At 42.0% G+C, this 26,598-nt stretch overlaps 1 protein-coding gene across 1 annotated transcript in view; it reads right to left on the bottom strand.

Annotated features, from left to right (window-relative positions):
- The window catches only part of LOC118769499 (melatonin receptor type 1A-A-like), a 28,344-nt gene extending 12,632 nt beyond the window's left edge, over nt 1-15,712 (bottom strand). The window contains exon 1 of the mRNA XM_036516626.1: nt 15,682-15,712. Coding sequence (XP_036372519.1) covers nt 15,682-15,712 — 31 coding nt within the window. The remainder of the gene's footprint in view (nt 1-15,681) is intronic.
- Nucleotides 15,713-26,598: the final 10,886 nt, after the last annotated feature.

The raw sequence follows: 26,598 nt of genomic DNA, 5'->3' as shown, positions 1-26,598 counted from the left end.
GGCAAACACAGTATAAGGCTCAGATCATTAGGTGGGTTGAACCACACATTTTTAGAGGTTGTTAGAGGGGGCCATAGGTCATTCTGTGAAATACCATAAATATACACTATATGGACAAAAGTATTCAGATGCCAGACCATTACATTGTAATGACATTGTATTCAAATACATATACTTTAATATGGAGTTGGTCCCCCTTTTGCAGCTATAGCAGCTTCCAGTCTTCTTGGAAGGCTTTCCACAAGATTTTGGAGTGTTTCTGTGGGAATTTGTGCCCATTCATTCTGTAGAGCATTTATGAGGTCAGACACTGATGTTGGACGAGAAGGCCTGGCTCGCAATCTCCGTTCCAGTTCATCCCAAAGGTGCTCAATGGGGTTGAGGTCAGGGCTCTGTCCAGGCCAGTCAAGTTCTTCCACACCAAACTCATCAAACCATGTTTTTATTGTCCTTGCTTTGTGCACTGGGGCACAGTCATGTTGGAATAGAAAAGGGCCTTCCCCAAACTGTTGCCACAAAGTTGGAAGCATAGCATTGTCCAAAATGCCTTGGTATGCTGAAGCATTAAGATTGCCCTTCACTGGAGATAAGGGGCCTAGCCCAAACCCTGGAAAACAGGTGTGGCCAAATAATTTTTTTCATATAGTGTAGCATGTGGTGTAGTATGTCCAACCAAAAACTTTCCGTGGGTTTTATTGTCTTGTTGAGCTTTTGAGCCTTTTACAATACAGAATAAGATAAAGTAATGAATTGCGTGTTTTGTATGTACTGATAATAGTATGTTGTGACAGGACAAAACAATAAAAAAAACACTTCTGGTTCTTGTTAATGCAGAAGGTCCTTAGTGTTACACAGAGAACTTACCTAGGATGGATCAAACAGACACTCTCTCAAGTTTATTGCTGGGAACACTGTGATACCTGAACGATATTAAATAGTTATATATACAAGTAATTGGCTTTTCCCTCATATAAATGAGCTTCTGGATCTTTGACCGCATGAAAGATAATGTTGCTGTCACATTGCACAATGTTGCCGTTCTGAAAAATGCGTATCGGGGCGCGATAATCTTGCACGAGTGGAACTCTGACATTATCCTCGCTGCGTTTTCCGAAGTGAATAAAGCGTGAATATTTCACATCTTAGCCGCCTGCGAAAATGTCACGTCTCATTTGGCATTTGATTGAAATGTACTATCTGCTCTGTCGGAGGCCGCGAAATCCTGACACAGGGAGATTGTCCGTGTGCCATGACAAATCGCAAGTCCGTCGAGCACAAACCCACCTGTGATGTCCCCTCCCGCAAATTCTAAAAAGACCCACTGGGCTCTTAGTTCCACTTGGATCTTTACTCCATCAGAGCCAATTAGCACCTGGACGACAGGCTTTTCTAACACGTTGCAGGTGTAGACACCATTAAAGGTATGGATACTGTCCTTATGTGAATATGCTCACATGGCACTGACCCAGTTGGTAAAAAGCCACTAACTGTTACTTATCTTCGGGCTAATATAGCTTACTGATACACTACCCATAATGTTCTGTCCAGTAGCAGATTGTACAAAAATGTAGGATGTACAAAATGTACATTTACTGGATAAAACTAAAATCTATGCCAGACTCAGTTATTGCCCATATAGGAGCACGGGGACCTGTGAGATTGCACATCCTATTCCTTACAGCTGAATTTCCTATTGATTTTGGACGTGGCCTCACAGAGCTGACTCCCGCGTGCTGTAGCCTCGCCAGGAAATATGAAGTGTTTGCAATTGAGGAAAATGATTGACGTTTAATTCTTGCCAAATTTCCCTTAGAGCCACGAAAACAAAACATTCCACTCAAAAACAGTCTAACGAGGCACAGGAGGGAAAATAAGAGCAAGGTTAATTCCATTACTCTCTTAGCGGTAAAATACACACACTTAAAATTTACACATGCTCAGCCTGTGCATGAAGTCCCCAGGAAGGGAGAGGAGGGGCTCCATCAAAGTGCAGAATGGTTCAGCCTTGTAACAACAAACTGTGGGACATTTTTCATTAACAATGACCCCCTCGAACCACTCTGCACTTTCACCGAGGTCCAAGAGTAATTGTGGTTCAAAGAGACCAGGAGTACCTGTTGGAGTAGTGCCTTTCCAGGGCAGCCGTTCAGCCGGGACAACTTGCAGCAATTTGTGACAATGAATGTGATTTCAGTGTGTACAGTAAATATAATGCATTTAACAGACAGAGGTCTGCTGTGGCATTCGTCCCCTGCATGGCATAAGAGACGTGATGATTAAGTCCCTATCTGATCATTCAGTCCCTAGACGAGGGAACGAATCATATTCTTATCTCTAACACTAGGGGGTGATGTCATCCTCTATAGCCAGATAGTACTGCACTCTCTTGCGCGTCTCAGCGCAACTGTCTATCACTGTATATCATTGAAGATATGACAACATTGTACCTTTATGGTTACATATATCTTGAACCAGATTTTTTTTTCTTTTGCATTATGTAGTGTTCTGATTTAAATACGGATATATCTGCAGTTGATTCCTTCATAAAAGCTTTTCTCATTTAAGAAACGATCTATCTGTGTGCGTGTGTTTTAATAATTGTATGTCATTTTATGTATTCCAATAAAGTTGAATATCGATGAATAAATCAACTTTACAAACTATAGTACACAAAAAAAAACAAAGTAAAAAACCAAAAACACCTTTCTTGCGCTGATTGTGGTTACTTTTTGTACTGCATGTTCTTGTGCGTTTTTGTCGCAAGACAAATAATGTAGTGATATTTTATAGTGTGTCCGCAACTGTACAAAGAATCCAGTCATATTTTAGACACTGCGTCTGCAAGAGTACAAAGAATCCATTTATATTTTAGCCTCTGTTTGCAGACAATTGCTCAAAGAACCCAGTAATATTTTTGCCTGGAGTCACCACTTTTATTTTATTTTTATCGAGTTTTATTTCCCCAGTGCTCTGGAAAAACATTAAAGTTTATAGGAACGAACAGACATTTAGAGCTGCCCATTAATGTAATAACTGTCTAGGTCATAAAAGAGAGTTATGTATATTGACGCCCCTCCACGCTGAAGTACTACTAACATTAATTCAGCAGTCGCGTGTGGACTGAAACCAATTCTACGTTTAACTATGATATGCGCGTTTTGTGAGCTGCTGTAATTAGTGAATAAGAAGAGTTTAATCCTTGATTTTCTCTGAATTGGAACCTCCACATCCACAGTAATACGCTAGCGGAGTCCCTCCCCCTTGGCATATATACTGTATGCATGTGTCGTGGACGATTCCCCTCCAACGAGCATTAGGTTTTACTTGATGCAACCGCCCGAAGCTGACCATGTGCGTCATCCGCGCACATCAAGCGTAAAGAAATAGCACTGTATATTGTAAGTGATTACAAAGAAAAAAAAACAAAAAGACGGGGGAAAGTGTCTTGTGTTATATCTCGAGGAGATGATCGCTGCGGCTAAATTGATCCTATCGGAATATTACTAATGAAGAAAGCAAAACGTTGTAAATAGCGTGTTGCGTGCGTTCTGTAGTACTCTGTGCTTACACTTCGCTTACCTGACGACGCGAGAGGCTATTGGCAAAGCTCTCTAGTAGGTAGTCATTCTGCCTTCATCGTATTCTTACCTAACAGCGGGAGCGCTTGGTCTGAGTAATACGAACAGACAGTGGTGCCACAGCGCATGAAGTCTATGAACGGACTTGCTTTAGCGGGGGAGGGGTGCGGGGGGCGCAACGGTGGTTTGCTAATGAGGAACAGAAAGGCATGTTGCGTGCTGTTAGCGTGCATTCTTGACAAATCTGCTTTTTACACTATTATTCAAATTTCAGTTGTTTGCGAATACTCCGCTCGGTATTGCGGTTTCCTGAGCGAGTCCCTGAGACGTCTTCTCTTTGGTGAGAAACCAAAGGAAGCAGAGCGAGTTCTGCTCTGACCTGCTGATCTGACTTCACAAAAGACAGGAAGCACCCCCCTGCTATGCTTGCTGTACATTCATAAATCAGCGGTAGCTTGAAATTAATTTTTAAATTTCCCGGAACAGTTTAATAAGCACCAGAAAATTAAAATGTTTGGCTGGTCATAGAGGGGCACAGCAAAGGTGATTTTATACATGCTGGGAATGGTCAGAACAGAGCCAAGTGCCTTTCCAGTGAGAAGACAGTATTCAGAGGGAAAGAGCTAGGAATTTCCTGGGGATATTTCCAATGTCCTATGTCAGCAAACGAGCTATGTCAACCCTAGCTGTACCGTGCCAGAAGCAAAGGTAGTCGGTTTGGGGGGAAAAAAAAAAAGTTTGACACAATGAATATGACAGCAGGAACCTGTTGAGATCAGTGACTGTTTATGAGGTCAAACAAACCAGTGAATGGCAAATATGAGTATTGTCTGAAATTCACCTGAAGTTTGAAGGGTTTACTATGAACATCCAATATGCAGGTAAAAACTTGGATGAAAAAAGTTCAGAATGTCGAAAAGCTAGAAACACAACTGTCACCACATCATTATCGCGTTTCATACATAACTTGATATGACAGTCTGTAGCTATACACGCCACCTGCAAGAGAGGCAATCGTGTTATTTTTAGTTTCTGTATTGACAATGCCATTGAATGAATACCTTGAGCATTTGTCATTTTAACTGAGGGAACCAGAGGAAAAGTATACTCACTGTCAGCATTCCACATTTGATATGCCACATTGCCATCAGCTGTAATGCTGCCCCACTAAAGATCTACGCATGACGCTTGTGTAATCTGCGCATAATATCACTTACAGTTTCTGGAAGGAGGCCAAGCCCTTTCCACAGTCCACACTGTTAAACGGCGAAAAATGTTTCAAGGCTCGACCGTACCATGTCCACATCAAATACCGAGATGAATCAACTTGGAGTGAAACCTTTTTTTAAAATGATTTTTCTGATATTTCACTTCATATGGTTACACAAAGTTGACATCACCCGTCAGGGACTCCCACCTGTCAAAAGCAAAATCCAAAACTGGCAAAACCCAACAGCAGACAAAACGATTCACATTAGGGAGCAGGTGAAAATCGCTCAGTGATTTCACAAGGGTGACATCATTATTGTAGTGGTGGCATGGAATGTTATTCTTTTGAAACTTTGGTTACAATTCCGTTTGATGTGTGAGATGCATGGAAGTAGTCATTTACAGAACACGTTAATACTGCCTAATTACAAAGGTCAGTGAGCTAGGCATGTTTTGTACTTTTAAAGTTTAGATAAATAAGGTGCAACCTTGCAAGCTCACTGCCCTACAAGCCAAAAACAAAAAATAGCTCACCGAAGTGCAGGAAACATTAACCAAAAAGAAACTGATCTGTCCGTTGGTAGGCAACACTGAGAGTCCTGTGTTTGGCAGCCATGGTGATTTTACTGATAAAGAAAACAAAGAGGTTCAGTTTACTATCTTTCTAAAGGTGATTATACACTTCTTTGTGAGTGGTAGTTGAAAATACCCTGTATTCAACTGGATTGGGTTTCCTGGTCTGGCAACGGACCAATACAAATCAATCAGGATTAAAGCCATAGATTATAAAACACATTGTGTTTTTTTTTGTAAACTAAAATAATCGTTTCCAAACATGAGCTTCTCAGTGTTGCCAAGCAACCAGACAAGCATAAACTGTGTAGTCATCCTCTTTTTAAATTGTTTTGTCTTGATAAACAACTAGATGCGACCTTCTCAAACAACGCCATATAATCATGTCTTATCAATATGTATGTAAGAGATGCATGAAGAGAGTGTGGTCGATGCTGAAAAACATACACAGGCAAATGTTTCAGAATGCCACAGCTGTGCATTTGACATGGCCGTGCTGTGCGCGGGGTTGTGGTGCAAGTCACTAATCTCCCCATCTGGGGACAGTGGACTCGGACCCCGGGTGGGGGATGGAGGCAAAGGCCCTCAGCGGCTCCTGTAAGAATTCGAGTGTTCTTCTTTGTTTTATCTGTATTCTTCCATATGTATGAACGTGGAAGTTAAAAACTGCATTTTCCAATTCCCCCTAGGTGAGGGACTGTGCTAAAAACACGAATAACGGGTTTATTTAATGGAAATCTCTGTTCCATACGCTTGCAGCGAATACCTGCTGTTTGATATCCTTCCAGCTTTTCAGTCGCTTCTCAGCTGGCTGCCTCCGCTCTGAATTCCCACCTGGGCAGCTTGATGCGGGGTCCCAGCGGGAATCGAAATGCCGCCCCGTTCTCAGAGAGGCGCATCTGAACCTCAGACGCATGAGAGCGCAGATCATGGGGAGGGGTGCTGTGTCCGATTTCACAGACACATTTCTGTTTAAGAGCGCAAGGCCTCTCTGGGTACAGAAGCGCTGTAAGCACGTATTAGTTGCGGCAGGACACTGAAATTCAGGGTTATCTGAAGTAATCCACACACAAGACCATAGATTTGGCACTTCCCCCTGAAATTCCCCCACCCAAACGCGGTTATCTAGCCAGAAACACATTGTAATGTAATGTCAATATGATTAATATACTCACTGACACTGATTAGATATTCTGCTGGAAAGTGACAGTGATTTTAAGCATCTTTATGTAGCCAGGATTAAAACTGCATGGTAGCTAGTATCATCCTTAGGAAAGATGTCAAGTTTCCATAGTCAAAGAAAAATTAAAAGAATATCTTCATAAATTCCTTTACAAGAGGAAAACTCTACATGCCGGATACTGGCAATCATGGTTGAGAGAGTCTCCTTACAACACTTACTACGATTTCAGTTGCCAGAAGGTTATAGGTTCAATTCTCACTTGTTTGGTACTAAAGACAAGACACTGCAAGGTGCTCTAGAGCAATCTAACAGGTTCCATGAGCAGTTCTGAGAGACCTCCACCTTGAAAACACTGACTGACGTCAAGTGTAAGACAAGGTTTCAGACAATTCATACAAACTGAACAAACTTTTTTTTCTACTGATTCTTAAATTTTTTGTTCCTTAGCTTTAATTAGTCCTGTAATTAGTCGTTTAATCACAATAGCCTATTAGTTCTACAACAGTCACACAGCATATGGCTAATTCATAAAGTTACAATATGGAATGTGGAAAAATGAGTTATGAGTTGAACAGGGAGTGGAATTTATTGCTTTGTAATGTCATAATTTAGCTTGGAGCAATATGTAAATAAATTTGTAGCAAAAGCAAGTAGGACAATATTGGCCGCTTTTAAACTAATCAAAAATAGCATATTTTGGGCATTCATCCAGAAGAGCAGCCACACTGGGAGATCAACCACCCCAAAGATTATGGGTGACTCAAAGCACAGAGGGCTTAGCCAATCACATTCAGAAACAAATGCCACATTTCACCTTACTCTGGGAGTCGGGGGGGGGGGGGGGGGGGGACTAAATGGCTGAAAAATTACGCTCACAGTAAGGTTCTTAATTAAACATAATTAAAATTCCCAAGTACAGATGTACACACACACACATACACACACACAGACACACACACGGTGTAACCTTGCCAGTCTCCATACTGTGAGAAATGAAACTCCTGAATTATAGCCTCTAGTAATTACCATGGCACAGATTGTGAACAAATTAGAGAAATTGGAAATCTGCAGATTTATGTATATACAGTGTCATTATAGTCATTTATATGCCATTAACTACACAATAGATGCTTTGCAGGATATTGGCAAATAAACTGTAGTCAGTTCACAAGTAAAAAAGAACTGTTAAACGCATGAAAGTGGAGACATAATTTTCTTTACAGCTTCTCTACTGTGATGCAGTGAGGAAATGGTAGCCCTGTCAGCATCACAACCCCAGATGTCTCCAGATTCAGATGCAAATACACATTGGTCAGAGGGCTTGTCAGTAATATAACTGGGCTCAGCTCTCACAGAACACTGGCGAGCTCTTCCATAAACCATCCATCTTGTTTCCACCCCATAACTTCCCCTGTCACTGTGCGAGCACACCATTCCAAACCCCATTCCATTCCAATTCCAAACCTCCCTCTCCGGAGCTGCAGTCCATCTATTAGAAAGTGACTGTGCTGTTCTGGTCAATCCTACGCATTAGACCCACCGACTGCATACTCATTCAGATTCTTAAATTTTTTTTTTATTTGACCTATATAAAATAACCAACAATAGGCCGACTGGGATTGAGAGTCCCAGATTATGAATATGATGCTTAATCCCGGGAGCCGTCCTGGGGGGAGATACCCACGTGACACACAGCGTACGTCCGCTGGAACCCACGAATGCTGGCAAGATCACAAGTGACATATGGGGTAGTGGTGGTGGTGACACACAATTTCTAACATGGAGCGCTGCTGTTGGCCGGTTCAGGTTTAATTGATGTACAGCCAACCACCTGGTGTTTCTAATAATGGCAAAGCATGACCCAGTGCGTGACCCAGAGTCTGTACGTACGTTTACAGATAAACTACGTGTGTGCACATTACCAGAGGTGTGTCCCCTGTGTAAAGGAACGGAAAGTAATCAAATGGAAAGAAATCATATAATCCTCTTTTTTTTCCCCTCAGAATTCCCCAGACATTATAGTAAACAAGGTGAAAGCGTGTAATTTAATTTATCTTGCCTCTGTCGCGCAGATTAACATTTGAGGAAACATCTGACAGCATACAATTAATTTAAATTAGACTCCCATGCAACAGTGGGCACTGAAAACACTGAGCAAGCAGGAACTGCATACTTGTATCATTGTAAAATTAAGTTGTTTAATATACAAAATGCTCCCTTCTGGATTAGGTTTTATGTCTGTGTGAAGATATTACTTTCTGCATTGAACTCTCTCAGTTGAATTGAAATGCCTGAACGGGACACTGAGTTTTGAAAACATCATGCATGACATAACCACGCTGGCAGAGTGTCTGAATGATGGCTTATGAGCTTCTGGATTGCTTTTGTGAAAAAGAGTGAATCTTTTTTTTGTGAGGCAGTAGCCACACATTGAGGGTGAGCCTGCACAGTGCGGTATCACTGAGCTTGAAATAACACCACAACTTTTTTTATGTCCGTTATAAGAGGATACAATCACGCTAATATGGCAACCATGCACCATCACATTCCATCACTTTGGGTAACATGTTTTCTGCATTAACGCATGCTTGTCCTCGTACAAAACATGGTGAATTGAGATTAGCTATGCACTGCACTGCACTGCAATGGTTCCTGTGCCATTCAACACACCTGCCATGCTCCATGCAATTTGGCATGTGCCCACTAAACGCAGTAGGACCTTCAGGCTCATAGTACCTCGCTGTAAATCACAACCCGTTAAAATGGTAAAGGTAAAAACTCATGTCATTTAATGCAGCCTCTGCAGAAATAAGCAGAAAATAAACAATGAATTACTGCAGAAATGGAGACTTAACCTGATATGAGAACAGCAGAGACCTAAAAGTTTGCAGGCCGTCATCTATGCATAACTGTGCACTGTGTCACTGTGAAAAAAATCTTTGTCTTTTCCGTTCAACATTAAGACCATTCTGCAAAGATATGAAACCTTAAAAGCCTTAATTTGGAAAAAAAAATAAGGATAATTGCACAGAGCGCATCTGATAATACTTAACCACCAATTCAGTCAGTAGTGCACAAGAAAGGACTCTGCTGTTGCAGATCTTAGGTGCTTAGTCCTCATTGAGGTTTGGGGGGGGGGGGGGGAAGCCAAAGGCAGAAACGAATTGTGGACAGCAGCTTGCATCAATAAACCACAACCCACAAAGACATGCAGTGTGTTTATTCAGCTGACTGCAGCACCAGTAGTGCTTGTGTGTGTCGATGGCGAGGTCTTCTTTATTTCTACACCGCAGTGTACCACACTCTGATGCGTACTGGCTTCTGCAACCTGATATTGCCGGGCCACATTATTTGGCCATCATGTTGCGTGTGGTGAAATTATAATGAACCATGCAGTGGCTTCAAACAAAGGCTTGGAGATCTGAGCACATGCGTCCTCCAGATAGTATTTAGCACTTGCACCATACTGTACTCGCATCTAATCTTAGATTTTGAGCCATTCAAGATTAATATAAAGAAATAAATGCAGGGAAATGAAAATACAAGCCTTTAGCTAGAGGACAATCCCTTTTTAAGCTGTTTATGTAATGTCCTGTTTTTCACATTTATAAGTGTATTATCATGGTCATTCAAGTCATGATAATATCTATTCAGTCAGAATATTCTATTTATGTAACAGAAATATCTGGTATTTCTAAAATAAAATGAGGACAGTAGGCTATTGCGTGAATGTGTTCATGGAAGGATTATAACAGATGGAGGGGAGACTGAAAAAGAAAAAAAAAACTGTTAAAATTGCATTTTCACATCCCATAATATAGAGCATGGCAAGGCAGAAATACACCTTAAAAACGCAAGAGACTATTTCAGTTCTGCCTGAAATGTTGTTTGTGGCAAATGTTCTAGTACCTCGTGCCCTAAAGTACTTGTGGTCTGGCCCCACTAACAGTGGGAGGAACAAACATTTTCTGAGATGAATTGGGTGGAGCAGATTTTGACACGTGAGGTGCTCTTGTCAGTGCCTGAAATGACTATTGACACACACAACGCTCATTACCATACATTCCAACATACACTGCATTAGACATTTATGCTGATACAGGAAGTTCTTTCGTTAGTAGCCCTCTGATTGACTGGACAGTAGTTACACACACAAAAACAAACCAATGCAAAATGAGTATCAAGGGGAATGAGGCACCCAACTGATGTCCACCAAAACAAACAGAACAATAAAAAAAAAACTAGGGGAAAAAACAATATCACTTGCAAATCCCATTGGTATACCTGTTAAATATTTGTAGTATAATGGACCAGCAGTCTCAGTGTTAGCAGTTTGGATTTTGGACTCTACCAAATTCAATACCGGAGCGTTAATCGCATTTTGTACCATCCACTTGGTTCGCATTACTAAATAACTATGGGAAAGCGAATCCCCGCCCCCCGCCTCGTGCACACACACACACACACACACACACACACGCACTCTTTATTCCAACTGCTACCTCCTCCTCGACCGCAAAACACCGACAATCCAGTTGACACTCCGCTAACTTAGACCTCCTGCAAACAGTCTGTGGCATTGACTGTCAATCAAAGGGAATAAGCGGCCTTTGGCTCCTAGAATAACATTTGTCTAGTAGGCAAGTGAGTCTTGACATTTACTTGTCCGTCGCCTCCGCTGAGCAGCCACACTCGCTCGCGGTGCACGGCGGTGAGGAGAAATTCCCTCAAACACAAATGCCATACCCAGCGTCTCGCTGTTAACGGCCGATCACAAGACTCATTAGTCCGATGTAATAATGTGGATTCCAACAGAAGTTGTGTAATCTTAATGTAACGTGGAAATTTACATCGAAATTGCAGATACACATCATCTAATGAACGTGGTTGATTGATTAATACCGGTGACCCTGGCTAACAATCACTAGGTAGTATGATGCATTTTTAAGAAGTTGCCATTATGAAACAAGCTTTTGTTATTTTTCAGATGACAAATTATTCGCCATCGCAGAATCAGTAGGATCGTTTCAGTAACCAACACAGAAGTAAAGGTATGTTAAACCCACTGCTGGTCCTTCTGTTACTCAGTGTTAGAACTGATTTGGAATCGTGTACTCATTACAGTAACTACTTAGCATAAATGTAACTAACGTAAACATTCACAACATGCACAGAAAAATGTCCCCGGCTGTCAACTATCTAGTCTGCAACCATAATACGTGCGTGAAAATCATTCTATAAATGGCTCGTAGCTTATGTATTTCGACATCTGTCATCCTTGATAGAAAACATGATACTACACACAGTGATTACAAAAACAAAACGATATAACCAAAATAGTCGGCATTGCGATTTTCTACGTTACATGCACGCAAACAAACAGAATTCTTTAGGCTCGAGTACTTTTCAGCGGTACTTTTGTGGTCCAGCCCAAGTCAGCAAGGACGTAAGCAATGATTTCTCCATCAAACTCTGAAGAAAGCTTCTACAACACAACACTCCGATCTGAGTCGGTGATTGCACTCGCTTCCACTTACCTGCGTTCCTCAGTTTCTTGTTCCGATAAACGGAGAAAATCACCAAGAGGTTGCCCAGAATATCAACCACAGTTGTGAATATCAGAAAGCATCCTAGAGTGTTCGTGACCCAAGGCGGGCGATTCAGGGTCAGCTCGTGCGGGGCCAGTGAAGAACCGTTCAAATGGCTCCCATTTGTGCTCATTGTACACCGTCAATTTTATTCGCATTCACCACAGTAAATCTCAGTTTTGCGCTCCATGTGTACTGGATGTTGGGAGTCAAAAGCTGCAAGAAAATTCTCCGGTCAGGCTCTCCCTCTCCATGTTTGTACACGGCTGCAGTCCCGCGTTCGGTTGCTAACTTTTTCTCATTTGCCCGAGCGTTCATGTGCCACGATCGACACTTTTATAGCTTCATGTGAACCCATCACATTGTTGGTATGTGACAGCCAGCGATAACTTCAGCCCTCCCCACCATGTGATTGAACGAGCAGTTCGTGAATCGCGGAAATGCTGCCCCCAGGTGGAAGAATGTGGTAAAGAGGCGCATGACCCCGCCCCCACCCCCCCACTTTCCATCCCCCTTTGAAGTCTCTGGCTGTGCGCACGTTCATTCATACCTCCGAGCGACTCGAGGGGTTCGCTTATTCACGTGTTCATTCATTATCGTTTCCAAATCATTCATGCTTTATTCATTCTGGCATAGAGCCATTCATGCATGTGCGCGAGAAAGGCACAAATTCTGTTGAGCACGTGCATGATAAACACAAACCTAACCTGTTTTTCCCGTACATGATTACCATTTACATGACGGCGATTATTATTATCATTATTATTATTGTTGTTGTTGTTGTTGTTGTTATTTTCACGTGTGCTACTGGAAGAAATGGTTTCCATTTATTTAAAAATGAAGGAAGGTGATCAGCTTGCTGCTGTATGAGAATTAATTGCAATTAATGAAGTCCTTTGGAAAGTGTTTACACCTTAAGGTACAGATACACGGCAAAAGACGGATGAGGAGTATTGGTAGTACTCTGGCTCTGAGCGACGGGAACAAACGCAGGCAAACACAGACACGCGCACTCACTCAGACACAGCCATGCAAACAGACACGCCCACAGATGTACACACACAGACACAATGGCTTTTCTGAAGACTGTCAAAGGACAGCCAATGAAGCGACTCTTGTCATTTCAGTGTTATTGTCACGGTCTCTTTTTAAACGCGTTAGGGGCTGCTGGAAGTGAACAAAATGTACGCTGTACCTCTGACTGACTCCTAAGCAATGTAGCCTAGGGATTTAAAGTAAACCGAGGACAATGCCAGTCTTTGTCCAACAAATTCTGGCGACTGTTCACGGGCACATATCAAGCAATGAGGAGAAAGATAAGTATAAAGGAAAGGATTCATCATGAATATTCAGTCAACTGGGTGTAGTCTCATACTTTTGTAAGCCTACTCTGTGGAATTTTTTATGGTCCCTATATCAGTATTGACAACATGGAACACTCCTCTAACCGATGTCACATATCTCCCAAGGCCAATTTTTTTTATTATTGTTTTTGATAATTCATTTTTGAGTGTCATGACTCTATATCTCAAACACCATCATTCCAGTTACAAACATCACCTCCATGTCACCACAAACAGCGAAAGGGGTCAGTTTTTGGATAGATTAAATGCACCACTGTGCCATTGTATAAAACCATTTTAACCCGAAGAAACCTCTTGAACCTCCAGAAAATGGCTCTTGTCATTGCAACCAGCAAATCGACAAGCAGGTGCCAGGACCCTGTCCTACACTCTTTGTGTTTAAGGGCAACACACCACACCGAAAGGACAAATTCACTGATCCTAAACTCCTCTCATCTTATTCAATCTGCTCACTTCATCCAATCTGCGCACCATAAATATCAGTGAATCTGCGCAGAACAGCCCTTATGAAGAAAGAGAACATTACTCCTTCCCCGTCAGCGAGACGGATCATCTTTCATTCATCAAAAATAGCAATAAATCGCATCTCGACAGATGGTGGTGTGTCGGCGCATGGGTGAGCGGGATGATGCCCTCCCTCACAGCGCTTTTGCATTGAATACCATATTCAGGTCTGCCCTGAATTCGGCGGCTGCCATGTCGCCACAATCAAAAAACTTCTCCCGAATAAAAGGGAACACATGATAGTGCTTTGCTGCGAATCTCTTTGAGGGCACTCAGCCCATGTGGCTCTGCGGGAAAAAATAAAGCTCAGGGTGCCTTGTGACAGTCGTCACAATAGGTGCAGTATGTCTGAAGTGAGAATCACTTGATGGTTATAATGTGGTTACCTGTACCAAGAAGGGCCCAATTACTCACAACGTGCACATTCCGTCCAACGCTTGCTTAAGTACTGACATTTTTTTGAATACCAAATGGGTTCCCTTTAGAAGATACAATTCTCTTCTCACTTGAGTAGATGACATGACAAAAGAGATGAAGGCCTCGTTTATGACCACGAATGCACACAAATATCATCCAGTACTGTCTGTTTTATTATATTTACGTGTAGTGTGATCTACCTATAAACGTTTTTTTTTAAAAATTACTAGTTTATTACCACACTTTGTGTGGCTGTGCAAAGAAACATTTCCTTTTAGCTGAATGACCACTTCAGGGAGAAGTGTAGTCCATCTGGATATTGGCAGGTGTGTGAATGTCAGAGTGCTGTATATGAATATAGTACTACATACTTTCAGAGTTATTGGGGAAAAGCCCTTAAAATTACAACATATGACCTTTGCAATGATGATCTGCCATACATGAACTTAGCTAAATATTTCAGTATGTTTCAGACAATATGTATCAGTCTACTGACAAGGAATGACACATATAAATTGCTAAAGTTGCACAATTTAAAAAAAAAAAAAAAAAAAACGCTTTTTCTATAAACAAAAGTTGGACCAAAGTAATTGCAAGTGACGTTAAAAAATGGCCAATCCTTAGAAAAACTTGGTTAATGCAACTTTCAGGTGAGACAGACTCTTCAAAGACCGCTTTGATTTCTTTGCCGAGAGCATGGAAAGGCTAATAAGTCCCTGCCAATTACTATGAGAAATCCTCTCAAATCTGCGCAGTGCCTTCACTCCTGCGTTAACAAGACCAGCTCACCACGGTCACACTATCCCTTCAAACATGCAGGTGGTGTCAGCCCTTGACTGGGAATGTTGTAGCCTTCTCTTAGTCCACAGTGCTGCATCCCTGTTGATTTGGCCCAAAGATATCTCTATGCAGCCAAGGACAGGTAAATAAAATGACCTACTGCCAGGGGAGCCATCTGTCATTCAACGGCAGCGCCACATGAAATATTGCATGTACAGTTTCTCTTATGTAACACAATGGAGATTTCTGTTACTCTTGTATAATTAAACATACAGTAAATAATCACATGCCTCAGGCTCTATTTAAATAGATGAAACACAATGATGTCAGCTGTTTTTTTCCCATTGAGGCAAGTTTCATAGTGACTCCATTATTGTTTCAAATACAGTATAGATACTGCATTCATAGCACTGTCAGTTTGCCACCAAGCAGTACGTTGGTCTTCCACAGTGCCTCCCAGAGATCCTACCATCATTTTGCTTTACCTCTGATGTCAAAGTTTCCGTATCGGCTCATTTTTGAATTTCTTGGCATGTCGCTACGAGCCCATTGTCTTACACACTGAATCATATCTTTTATTATAAGGTAATACAGATACCATATATGGTGTAGTAGGGATGTGTTTTCAGTGCGAGATCAAACACTTCTGTATGCGTGAAATAATTGAGACCACCTGAGGTTAACAGACTAAATTACTTCTTGCTGCTCATCACAGTGTCATAAAGCCACCCACCTGTCCTCTCCTCTTAGGCGACTCCAGTTTTCAACTCGTCAGTGTACACGCTTCCCCACCCCCTTCCTGTGGCATCTCACGTGCACTGTTCACCCCCCCCCCCTTTTTTTTTAAAGGAGGGGCAGGTTATTGACACCTAATCTGAGGACAGTTGTACCTACGGCACAAACATACTATCCAAAGGCAGCAGCTTTTTGAGCCCCCCACACACACACACACACACACACACACACACACACACACACACACAGGGTTCCCCACACTGCGTGGAGAAAGGGAAATGGCAGAATCCCGCCACTGACTAAAAGAGCTTTCACAGTGTGTCAGACAAACACGGCATGCCGTTTCATCCAATTTTAAAGGGAAGCGATGCTGCTAATGAACTCTCTGCGGTGATTGTGCTTAATTGAAAAAGTCTGTCCACCTCTCTCTCTCTCTCTCTGTCTGCAAGATGGAAGAGGAGTTTACGCATTGCTCGTCCTCCCCAGGGACTGGGAGCCGCCTCCTCTCACTGATGCTTTAAAATGCAACTCGTGTAGGATGACACACAGCAAGCCCACATTGAAATGCATCGCTATCCTTGTAGAGAGAAATCAAAAATGGGAAAAAGCAGTCTTTTTGTAACAGAAGTTATGATGCTCATATCAGCTGTTGCCTGTCAAATGCTAGGCTCAGAGCATATGCATGAATGTGTGCTTTTACGCTGAAATTCTTATCTGAACACTCTGTCCTTAAAAAAAAAAAAAAAAAACTGAATCACTCAGTTTTGAATTTTCATAATTTTAACAGTCAAACTGATGGCACAGGATGGAATAAAAAAAAAAAAAAAAACTTAAGTGAGAGAGGAAGATGGTGGTTGCTGCTCTTTGCATGGAAGGGAGTGTGTACACTGCGCCACAAAAAAGAATTTAGAACCTCTAAATTTCAAATTTTTAAAATTTTAACAGTCAATCTGATGGAACTGGATGGTATGTGAAATTGAAGCGTAAGAGGAAGATGGTGGTTGGTTCTTTATCTTGGGAGGAAATGTGCACTCTGGCCCACAAAATATTTAGAATCTCTCGATTTTGAAGCTCTCAAATTTTAACTGATAATCTGACGGCACAGGGTGGAGTAGAAAACTGAGGTGAAAGATGAAAGAGCAAGATTGCTGTTGGGGCTCTTTCCCTGGGAGGCAATGCTGAGGAAAAGCTTTTCTCCACAGGATGTGTGAGAATGTAGCTACAGGTCTACAGTCATCCATAAATTGCCCGCTCCTGAACTGAGAGGGTTCATTCCGAGATACCACTCCTCCATCCTCGAAAACAGACATCCGATTTAACATGGAATCCATAGCATTCCTCTACAGCTGAGCCACTAATGATCTTTTGATATGAAATGACCTGACGTTTTGTCATGTCGCGTCCACACAAGGTAGCTGTCAAGCCTGTCAGAGTGACCACAGTCACGTCCCTCTCTGTGAAAACCACATTACAGAGAATCGGTGCCTGTGAAGGCACACAAACAGCAACATTACACACCTACAACAGAGAGCAGCTCACCTGGGGTGGGGTTTAATAAAAGCCATATGTTCAAGCCATGCTGGATGCAACACATTCCAGTTTAATATAGTAAGGGATAGTATGTATAATTTGCAGGTGAGAGGATGAAAAATGTCACATGTCGGGGGGGGGGGGGGGGGGGGGGTTTCCGTTGGTCCCTTTTCAGATGCTGTCCCCCTACCGTAAAGTGGAAACTTGTGTTTCCCCAAGCCTCTCTCCCAAACTGCAGAAGGTCATATATGAGCAGGCCTCTGCCTGGAGCCGGGTCAAAGCAACATGCAGTGGCATGCAGGATGCATGAGTTGTACCGCTCTGTAGGTGCTGAAAATTATATTACATTATTGTCATTTAGCAGACACTTTTATCCACAGCGACCTGCATAGGTTACAGTCTTACATGTTACCCATTTATACAGCCGGGTATTTACTGAGGCAGTTCTGAATCGAACCTGCAACCTTTTCATTTCACGCGTCCCACTCCTTACCACTACGCCACACTGCCGCCCCTATATTAATGTAATGCCGCTGGTATCTCTTGTGTAGTTGCAGCATGGGAAGGGGTTGCAACCATATACTGTCTTTTGCTGGAAAGTAATATAAAGGATCTTGTAGACATTATAGACGAAAGTGTCAATAACTGAGACCTCTTGCTGAATACAGTATAGTCGGTGTTAGGCAGCTGCCACTGCATTGCCTTGTTCACTGGGGAAGATAAGACTGCGAACAAACAGTGATGATGAGAAAGGAAAGGGATTATCTTAATTTGATATCAAAGTAGCGTATCGGCAGCTAAATGGCAAAAGGGAACTGGCTGAGACAAATCTCGCTTGGCAGTCAGAAGAGACCCGAGTTTGTTTACATTGGCTGCATTCATTTCCAGGAATGCTTATTATAGGGTCACACTAACGAGAGAGAGAGAGAGAGAGAGAGAGAGAGAGAGAGATGTTGAGAGAGAAAGAGAGGGGCAGAGAGAGAGAGCACGGAAGCATATTATGACAGAGAAGAGAAATGGCAAGGCGGAGGGAAGGGCAGGCTAAAGATGAAAAGACAGAGGGAGGGAGGGAGGGAGGAGGGCAGGGGCTTGCCGGGACAGAGGGAAAGAGAGACGCCGAGGCACAAGGGAGTCATTTGAGTGTAACGGAGCGGGGAGATGGCACGCCGAGGGGCATGAGTCAGGTGGGAGGAGAGCGTGTTCGCTTCACCTCAGCGGACCCGCTTCGCTCAGCCCTGTCGCTTTCCAGCAAAGGGGGGGGGGGGGGGGGGATCCACCAGAATGAAAAACAAAAAGCATAATGGCTGTCTTTACTGACACAGATCGGTAAGGCGAATGGACGTTTTTGTCTGAGTGGATGGGGGTTGCCGTGGGGCATGGAAGACGGTCTGACAGTGGGGCGAGGGAACAGATGAGTTTACAAAGCCAATACAAATGAGGCGTTTGGTCTTTTTTAATGGGTTTTTTTGTGTCAAAATCATATAAATTTGTGCGATATGTTCCAAAACATTTATACAAAAAGTTCTAGCAAAGTCCATGACAAAAGTATGCAATGGAGTATATTTTTTTACGATTTGATAAGCAACATTAGATTATGTGGCATGAGTCACCTCATGTGTATTAATGAATGCAGCATTTAAAACATCTTTCAAGTCTTTGCTTGTCAAGGAAGTTATTAAATCTGTTTCCCATGTCTGATCCCGGGGGCACATGTGTCTGGTTGTCCTTCCAGCAGAGCTCTTGATTAATTAGGTTAGATTGAGCTGTTAATTGAGCATTTCTCTGGATCTGACACACGCTGACATAACTGGTGTTGCGTTTTTGATACAGAGATAAGTTTATTTTGTAAGTTTTCCACTGATATTCATCTGGGCCCTTGAAGAACTTTGTGATATGGGAAAGATATTAAACTTTATTGGGAGTGTGTCCCAGAATACTTGATGGAACATCCACTTAAACGTAATTGAGATGGCTGCCCCAAATTTCCTCAAAGGGTGTGTAAACATAAATGTTGAACAAATGACTTTTACAACATCTTTTATTAGCCCAAACTCAGCAATAGCATATATATCCTTCACAAGCAATTCATTATAGATTAAATGTAGAGCTGCCATATAAAGACAAAGGTTCAGTGAACAACTCCAACTGAGAACTCAGTTGGAAAGAAAGTTAGAATACATGCCCTGCCTCAAGGACCAGAACACTGGAAAACACTGCATTTTTTTTTTATCAAACGCCCTGAAAATAGAATACATGTGACATTCGACATTCAACCCCCAACTTACACAAGCGAACACACACACACACACTCACTCTTCTACACTCTTGCATCCGTAAACGAACAGATCATGGTACGATCTCAGAGGAATGACAAAATATGAAATAGGTTCTCTGTCGAGAATATACATACATATAACGTGTGCGGTGTAAGGGCCACTGGGAATGACTTTCTGGGAGGCGTGAACCCAGGGGAGAACGCCACGGCGAACATCAAACACTTTAGCAAACGTCTGCTTGGTGCGAACCACATATACCCAGCCAGACTGTTTTCACGTGTTCCCTTTTGATGTGCTTCTTGTCTACTTTGAGCTTAAGAGTAATGATGTTAGTTGGTCTTTTTTTCCCTGTTTCAGAGGCAGGTATCTGTAGTGCTGATGTCGTTTTGAGGTTTGTCTCAGAGGAGACATGCAATGTGGTGCATTGGGGGCGGGGGGCTATGTGCAGTCTGGACTCCATCACTCGTAAGAAGTCTTCAGCTGTTGGTGGCTTTAATGATGCTTTCATCTTAGCGTTAGCGAGAGAGGAGGGGGGACGGATAAGAGAATAATGCAAAGAGCTCCTCTGCACTGCGGTTTCTGTTGATGATCGGACTTGTAAGAGAGCCTCTGCACGAATGTATCGTAGTATACTTGGCTTCTGTTGCCTAGTCAGGTCACAAGTTAACTTGTGGTAGGGCTTGAATGGTGTTATGCTCACACTCACCGTGTTGTGCTGGAAGTCGCTCTGAATAAGACCGTCTGCAGCATGCATGTAATGTAATGTAATGTAATGAATGTTTGCCTTTTTCTGAATTCCTGGCCATTGCATCAATAATGGAAGGGGTTAAGTGTCCTCTGGGGTCGTTCTCTGGCTAACCGTCCGGTAGTTTCACCTCTGAGTGATCGTTAAGCATGAATTATTCAGAATGCTTGTTTTAAAGTGTGAAGCTATGGGCCTGTTAACTCGCTGAGCTACCACACACTGAGTCAGTGGGCCTCGCAGGGCCGATTTGTGCATGCTCGGTTACGCCCCACCGAACACCTTCCCTGGGTTGCGATTCTCACGGGGCCGTGCTGTGGGAGGGCCCACAATGCCTCCGCTCTGTTTGGGACACGGCAGCGGTGGTGCTCTGACAGCCCCCAGGGGCTCGGTGGGGTTCAGCCAGGGACTGGAGGTGGACAGTCTGCTCCGGCCTGCACATCCTCTCAGCATCTCTGTGGGGTCCTGCTGTATGTGTGTGTGTGTGTGTGTGTGTGTGTGTGTGTGTGTGTGTGTGTGTGTCATCCAGGTAGCTAGAGGACAGTTGGCACTAGGATGATCACTATGACTCTTTACACATTGCATTATTCTCTCCTTAGCTGATTTTAGTAGTACACAGCTTGCCACAGCATGCTGTCAGTGTAACCCACCATAAAGTAAGACATTTATGAAAGGCAACACATGAACTCTATTGTACATGGTGTCGCCATGAAATTCCAACCCCACAGGAAAAAGGTACTACACTAAAAACATTTTCTGTACACTATAATCCTAAGCCGGCAATTCTCTAAACCCAGCTGGGGTTCAGTGAGCCTTTAGAGGATATTTTTTTTTGTTTCAAAGCTGGTGATTGGCTGTGTGTTCAGGATTATTGTATACAGTGTGTGTTTGTTGCCGTGGTGGCTTTCTCCATTGAAAAACAAGCAAGATTAGTGTCTTGTTGTCCTGGTCTGTCTGGTACTGCTGAAAATATACGGATGCCTGCAGTTTCTGGTGCGTTACGTAATGTCACTTTAAAAGCCAGATATTTGAGCCATTCCACTGAAAGGATCCTATTCACACTAACAGGGTACAAGGGTTTAACTGATGCACACTATTTTTAGTCTTTGCTGCCATACATGGCATGCATTTAGTTAAATGTATCAGTTAATGAGACGTTACGAGTCCAGAACAGACAGGGAAGAAGCAGCGTGACCGAATAAAAGATAAACGTTATGTAACATGACGTGAGAGCAAACAAATAATAAAAAAAAAACAAAACTGCATGTTATGGTCTCGGTCACATGACCTTCATGGCAGGCTTGTGGTCTGCTGAAAGGGGGTGGGGTTTAGGGGATTCTTCCTCAGAGGGCGGAGTTTGTTATCCACTTGATGGGGTGTGGTTTAGGGTATCCTACTTGATAGGGCAGGGTTTGTAGCCGGCTTGAGGGTGTACCATTTGTGCACTAGTGATTGAGAAGGGCCAGGTAATTCCAGTAATGCCAGGCATAGAAAGTCATAGCGGAGGAACGTCACAAGCTGTTAGAGAGACAAGCGTGTCCTTCTGTCCTTATGGTTCTATCAGAGCATGTCAGAATATTTCATATTTGCCAAATCCAGATAGTAGAAATTCACTCAAGGTGTGTTTAGTGAGCTGTGTGTGTGTGTGTGTGTGTGTGTGTGTATGTGTGTGTGTGTGTGTGTGTGTGTGTGTGTGTGTGTCTTACTACACATATAGGATTTTTTTGTTGAACTACACAATATACAGCAGTTTAGCTCTAAATTATTTTGACATGCTGCATCCCAACCACCATCACTAAAAATAAATAAATAATAGGCTTAACATTAAATCCTAACAATTTAGCAAAGAGCTCCATAGTTCACACAAATGACGTTACTATGAAATACATCAACTCCGTAAATTAGTTGCTGGCTAATCTGGGAGTGAAACTCATTGCGGGGTTAAATGGGTAGACATCGCATCCCGCTAAATGGCAGGGTTTAATTTGACCTTTTATTCCCGTTTCTATTAAGAATGTGTACATTTTTTTCCTCAGCCAATTCCAATTTGCCAAGATTATCTTTTCAGGTTTAACTTTAAGGATGTAGTGCCATCTTGTGGCGTTAATGGAGTACAGCAATGGTTTCTTTTTCGAACTGCAGCCTACATATTAACTGGGCTGTAGAGATCCCGAAACGAGAAATGCTTCATTGAACTAAACCTTTTTGTTTTTAAGATTGGTTTTATTTAAACCAAGCATCACGCGTTAACATGACGTCACTAACACTTTTTACACGACCAACATTTTTTATTCATGATTAATGCAAACTTTGTGTAAATAAATAAATAAATAAATAAATTAGTCTAACGTCATTTTGGAGAATAATTGGGATCCATGGAGCATGATATTAAAAGTGGGCGAAAGCAATTTGCAGGGCTGAAAAATGATGCCTTTCTTTACATGTGTATCCCACCCAATGTCACGCCTGAAGTCCCCTCGTGACTAAATCACTGTTTCATACATGACAGACGACAGCGGGGTCAAGGATTGGAATTGCGAAGGAATGGGTTCAGCTTGATAACAGTTTTTAATTTTGCTCGAAATTTTCTCATGAAATTACTTGTTGAATATTACACACACGTTAGCTAGCAGGTAGCACGCAGGTTCATATCTGACTTAAACACTCTGCATCGAACTTGGACATCATGAAATCAAATATTTCAAACATTAACCATGATTGAAAAGAATAGCAGTGTCTTTTTAAACACATTCAACGGCATTAATGCCGAAAATAATTTATTTTCATTGTTGTGAATAACTCAAGGTTGTGTCCTTTCTTCTCAGTAAAAAAGTTGGAACTTCCTTGTTAAAAGAAAAAAAATAATAAACCATGCAAAACCACAGTGCATGAAAATATCCATATCAATTTTATCACAACACTGATCACGTTAGACTGCAGCTTTATGTGGAGGGATATACAATGCGCAGTAAATTTCACAGTGTCTAATTGTTTGATTCAGAGTCAAGTTCTAATCTTAGTGTAGGACTTTTGGGAGTTATGGATTTGTGAAATGGAGCAAAAAATTAAGAAGCAAGTGCAAGTAAGATAAAATGGAGCTTTAAAATAATAATTTTAAAAAAATCTGCTTTTCCATTGTGCTTGACTTTGGGTTCTCTTCAGTCCAACAGAAAATGGCAAAGCCATAATACCCAGGGGAAATCAATAATGAATTTCACACGGTAATGCACAAACGAATACCTTTTTGAAGTTCAATTTCAATTTGGGAGAGGTAACAGTGTATCTTCTGTTAATAATGTGGCCTTAAATTTATATTCACAATTTGGTAACACTGGTAACACTGCTTCTGTCACCCTTTAGAGAGAGAGAGAGAGATTGATTCTGTGTGTTGCCAACGACTTGTTTGAAGGAATCGGTCTCAGTATATCACACTCTTTATATCATAAAATTAAAAACTTTTCCATTCCTGCATAAACCTCAGCGATACAGGCAGTAAGAGTGGGCATTTAAAAACTTTAAATAACCCGAGAATCCTTCAAAAAATTCCAAGAGTCCATTTAAAGGTGCTTTTAAAAGGTTAGAATTCAAAGGTTTTCACATTGCCGATAAAGAGAGAGGAGTGAAAACTAAAATTATCAACATTAACATAAACATACTTCAGCTGTTAAAAGGTTAAGCATCGGGGACGTGCCGTTTTTTCCCAAAAGCTTTAATGCATGGGATTAACCGCGAAAGAATGCATTTTAAAATGAGAGCTTAATAGTAGACGTCATCTGGCTTAGGAAATTTTCAGGCATTTTTTAAATGAAAATGTATTTTAGACGAATAGTATCGACACGTGGCACACCGCCACTAGCCGCTACCGTAGCAGGGCTGCCATCCGGCGTTAACAAACAACGCCCCCCTCCCTCCCCCCAGCATGACGTCCTCAGAAGTTTCAGTTGCATTTATGAAAATACCAGACCAATGCCAAAGTAAATAGAAACCCGTTTATGGCTCAACGTCCACGAAGCCGGGAAAGTTTAAAAGTACACACAGTAGTAACGGTTCCCTCGGAAAGGCAGGGCGGGACAGAGACTACTATATTCAGACAAATGAGGGCATGAGGGAGTTTTTCCCCCCTAGTAACAATATATGCACCATGTAATGCAACACAGTTGTTTTCACGTAAACTCATTACTTTGCGACTATCTTGCATGATATGGCCTAATTTAGGATTTTGCTTTGTGTGAGAGACACCTGTATGGTGAACATAATTCATGGACGTACTGTTTATCCAGGCCTTTGGTGTGGTTTGATTTTATTGCACATTGAGTTTGTCTCCAATCAGCTGACCATGAATCACCAATCAACACGCTGATATAACTTGATCTTGAAACTGGAGTTTTCCTGAAATATCAAGGATCTTTTGACAGTGAACACTATGAGAAGTGTATAGCCAGTGGAACCGAGCATACACCTGACGAATCCTTTACAAGGCATGTTAATACATGCTATGTACAAGCAGCCAGACGGTTTTTTGTAGGTTTTAATTTTTCTCACTTGAACCACCCCAGGTTCCTTTTAAAGCACGTCCAAGTGCGTAAAAAGGGAGGTTCTAGGGGCAAAGCTAGAATTCTTGGTGCACCATGCTATACAGATTTTGAAGTTTTACATAAAAGTGCAATGTGTCCCTGGCTCCCAATAAAGTTAAACACTGCCTCTCCACAAGGACTGCAGAGTGTAAAAGTGTGCTGGTATTGAGTTCGGTCTCAAAATGCTACAAAGAAAGCTGTTGGGGTCAAATACTGTCAACCGCTAGATCCACGGGTAAGTCACTCACCTTAATTTAGATTCTTGATATTTCCAGCTACACAATTATCCCATAAACATCCTGTTTTCAGAATGGATATGAAAGTACAAGCTGGTAGAGTTGGAATTTGCAGTGTCATATTTTTTGTTTCTTGATTGACAGGGCAGTGCATTGTACCAGAGCTTCCGCTGTTTGGGTAAAGAGAAGGAAGGCACTGAGATGGTGAAGTGATACAAAACAGTTACTGATGATTCAGCAAAACGCACGCTGTCTCAAATCAATTAGTTTCACGCTGTTTACATTACATGTCATTAAATCATCTCTCTTCTATTTCGCAAACAGAAGACCATCAGCACACATTTCCATGTTCCGGGAAAAGACAACTGCAGCCAATCAGTTTTACGGTCTCAGTAGAGGCCTTCACGGCATCTTTAGTCTTCTGTCTTGGACAATTAATTCATGTGGATTTTCGGAGGGTGCTGTTATTTCATGAGATTTCAGCTGAAAGAGACAGCGATTCCTTCAGCATTGATGCTAGTTTCCAGCAGGCACAGCACCGTAGTTTCAGCCTCTTCTCTTTCTTCAAAGGCTAAAAGTGCTCTGGGGTTTGTGGGAGATTTCCTTTGCCAGTTTGTAATGAAAACACAACAGAATTTCACATTTTATTCCCAGGCAGAGAGTATAGGCGATTCAGTGTGTATTCTCACTATAATAAAGATGAGAAATCAATACATTTATGAAACTGGCCAAATTATACTTTTCATCGAATCACTTGCACTTGGTTATATTTTAGTATTGAAAGGGTGTTTTTTTTTTTTTACTTTAATGGGCTATAAAAATAGCACAGTTGTAATGTGTGTTAATCACCTATTATCCGAGGCAGGTCAGTGCATAACCATACGGAAGACAGAAGGGAGACCACAGAGGAACATGTGGTCTCGATCACGTCACTGGACAGAGGACCAGATTGGAAACGGACTTCAGACAGCATGGTGCCAACAAACACATTCAAGGTACTGCTCTTTTCCTGTTTCCCAGGCCTGTCCCACTTCACCAGTCCTGCAGCCAGCAAACCACCATGCACAAGATTCTACGTGGTGTTATGCTGCCCCCCTCCCCCACCCCCCAACTAATTTAAGGAGGTTTTCATTGTGATACAATACAGAACACCTGTACCATTCTCCACTTAATAGTGTATAGAATGTGCCTATGGCGAATGAGAAAATACAACCGCACATTTTTTATGAATAATTTATTGCCAATAGTAAAGCGTGAGCTAATGGCAGTATTCAATAAAAACCTTAACAAGACCATTCCATCTCTCACA

This window comes from Megalops cyprinoides, chromosome 22 (genome assembly GCF_013368585.1).
Source record: "Megalops cyprinoides isolate fMegCyp1 chromosome 22, fMegCyp1.pri, whole genome shotgun sequence".
Classification (NCBI taxonomy): domain Eukaryota; kingdom Metazoa; phylum Chordata; class Actinopteri; order Elopiformes; family Megalopidae; genus Megalops; species Megalops cyprinoides.
Note: the sequence above shows the minus strand (reverse complement) of the source record. Positions and strands in the feature narration are given on the sequence as shown.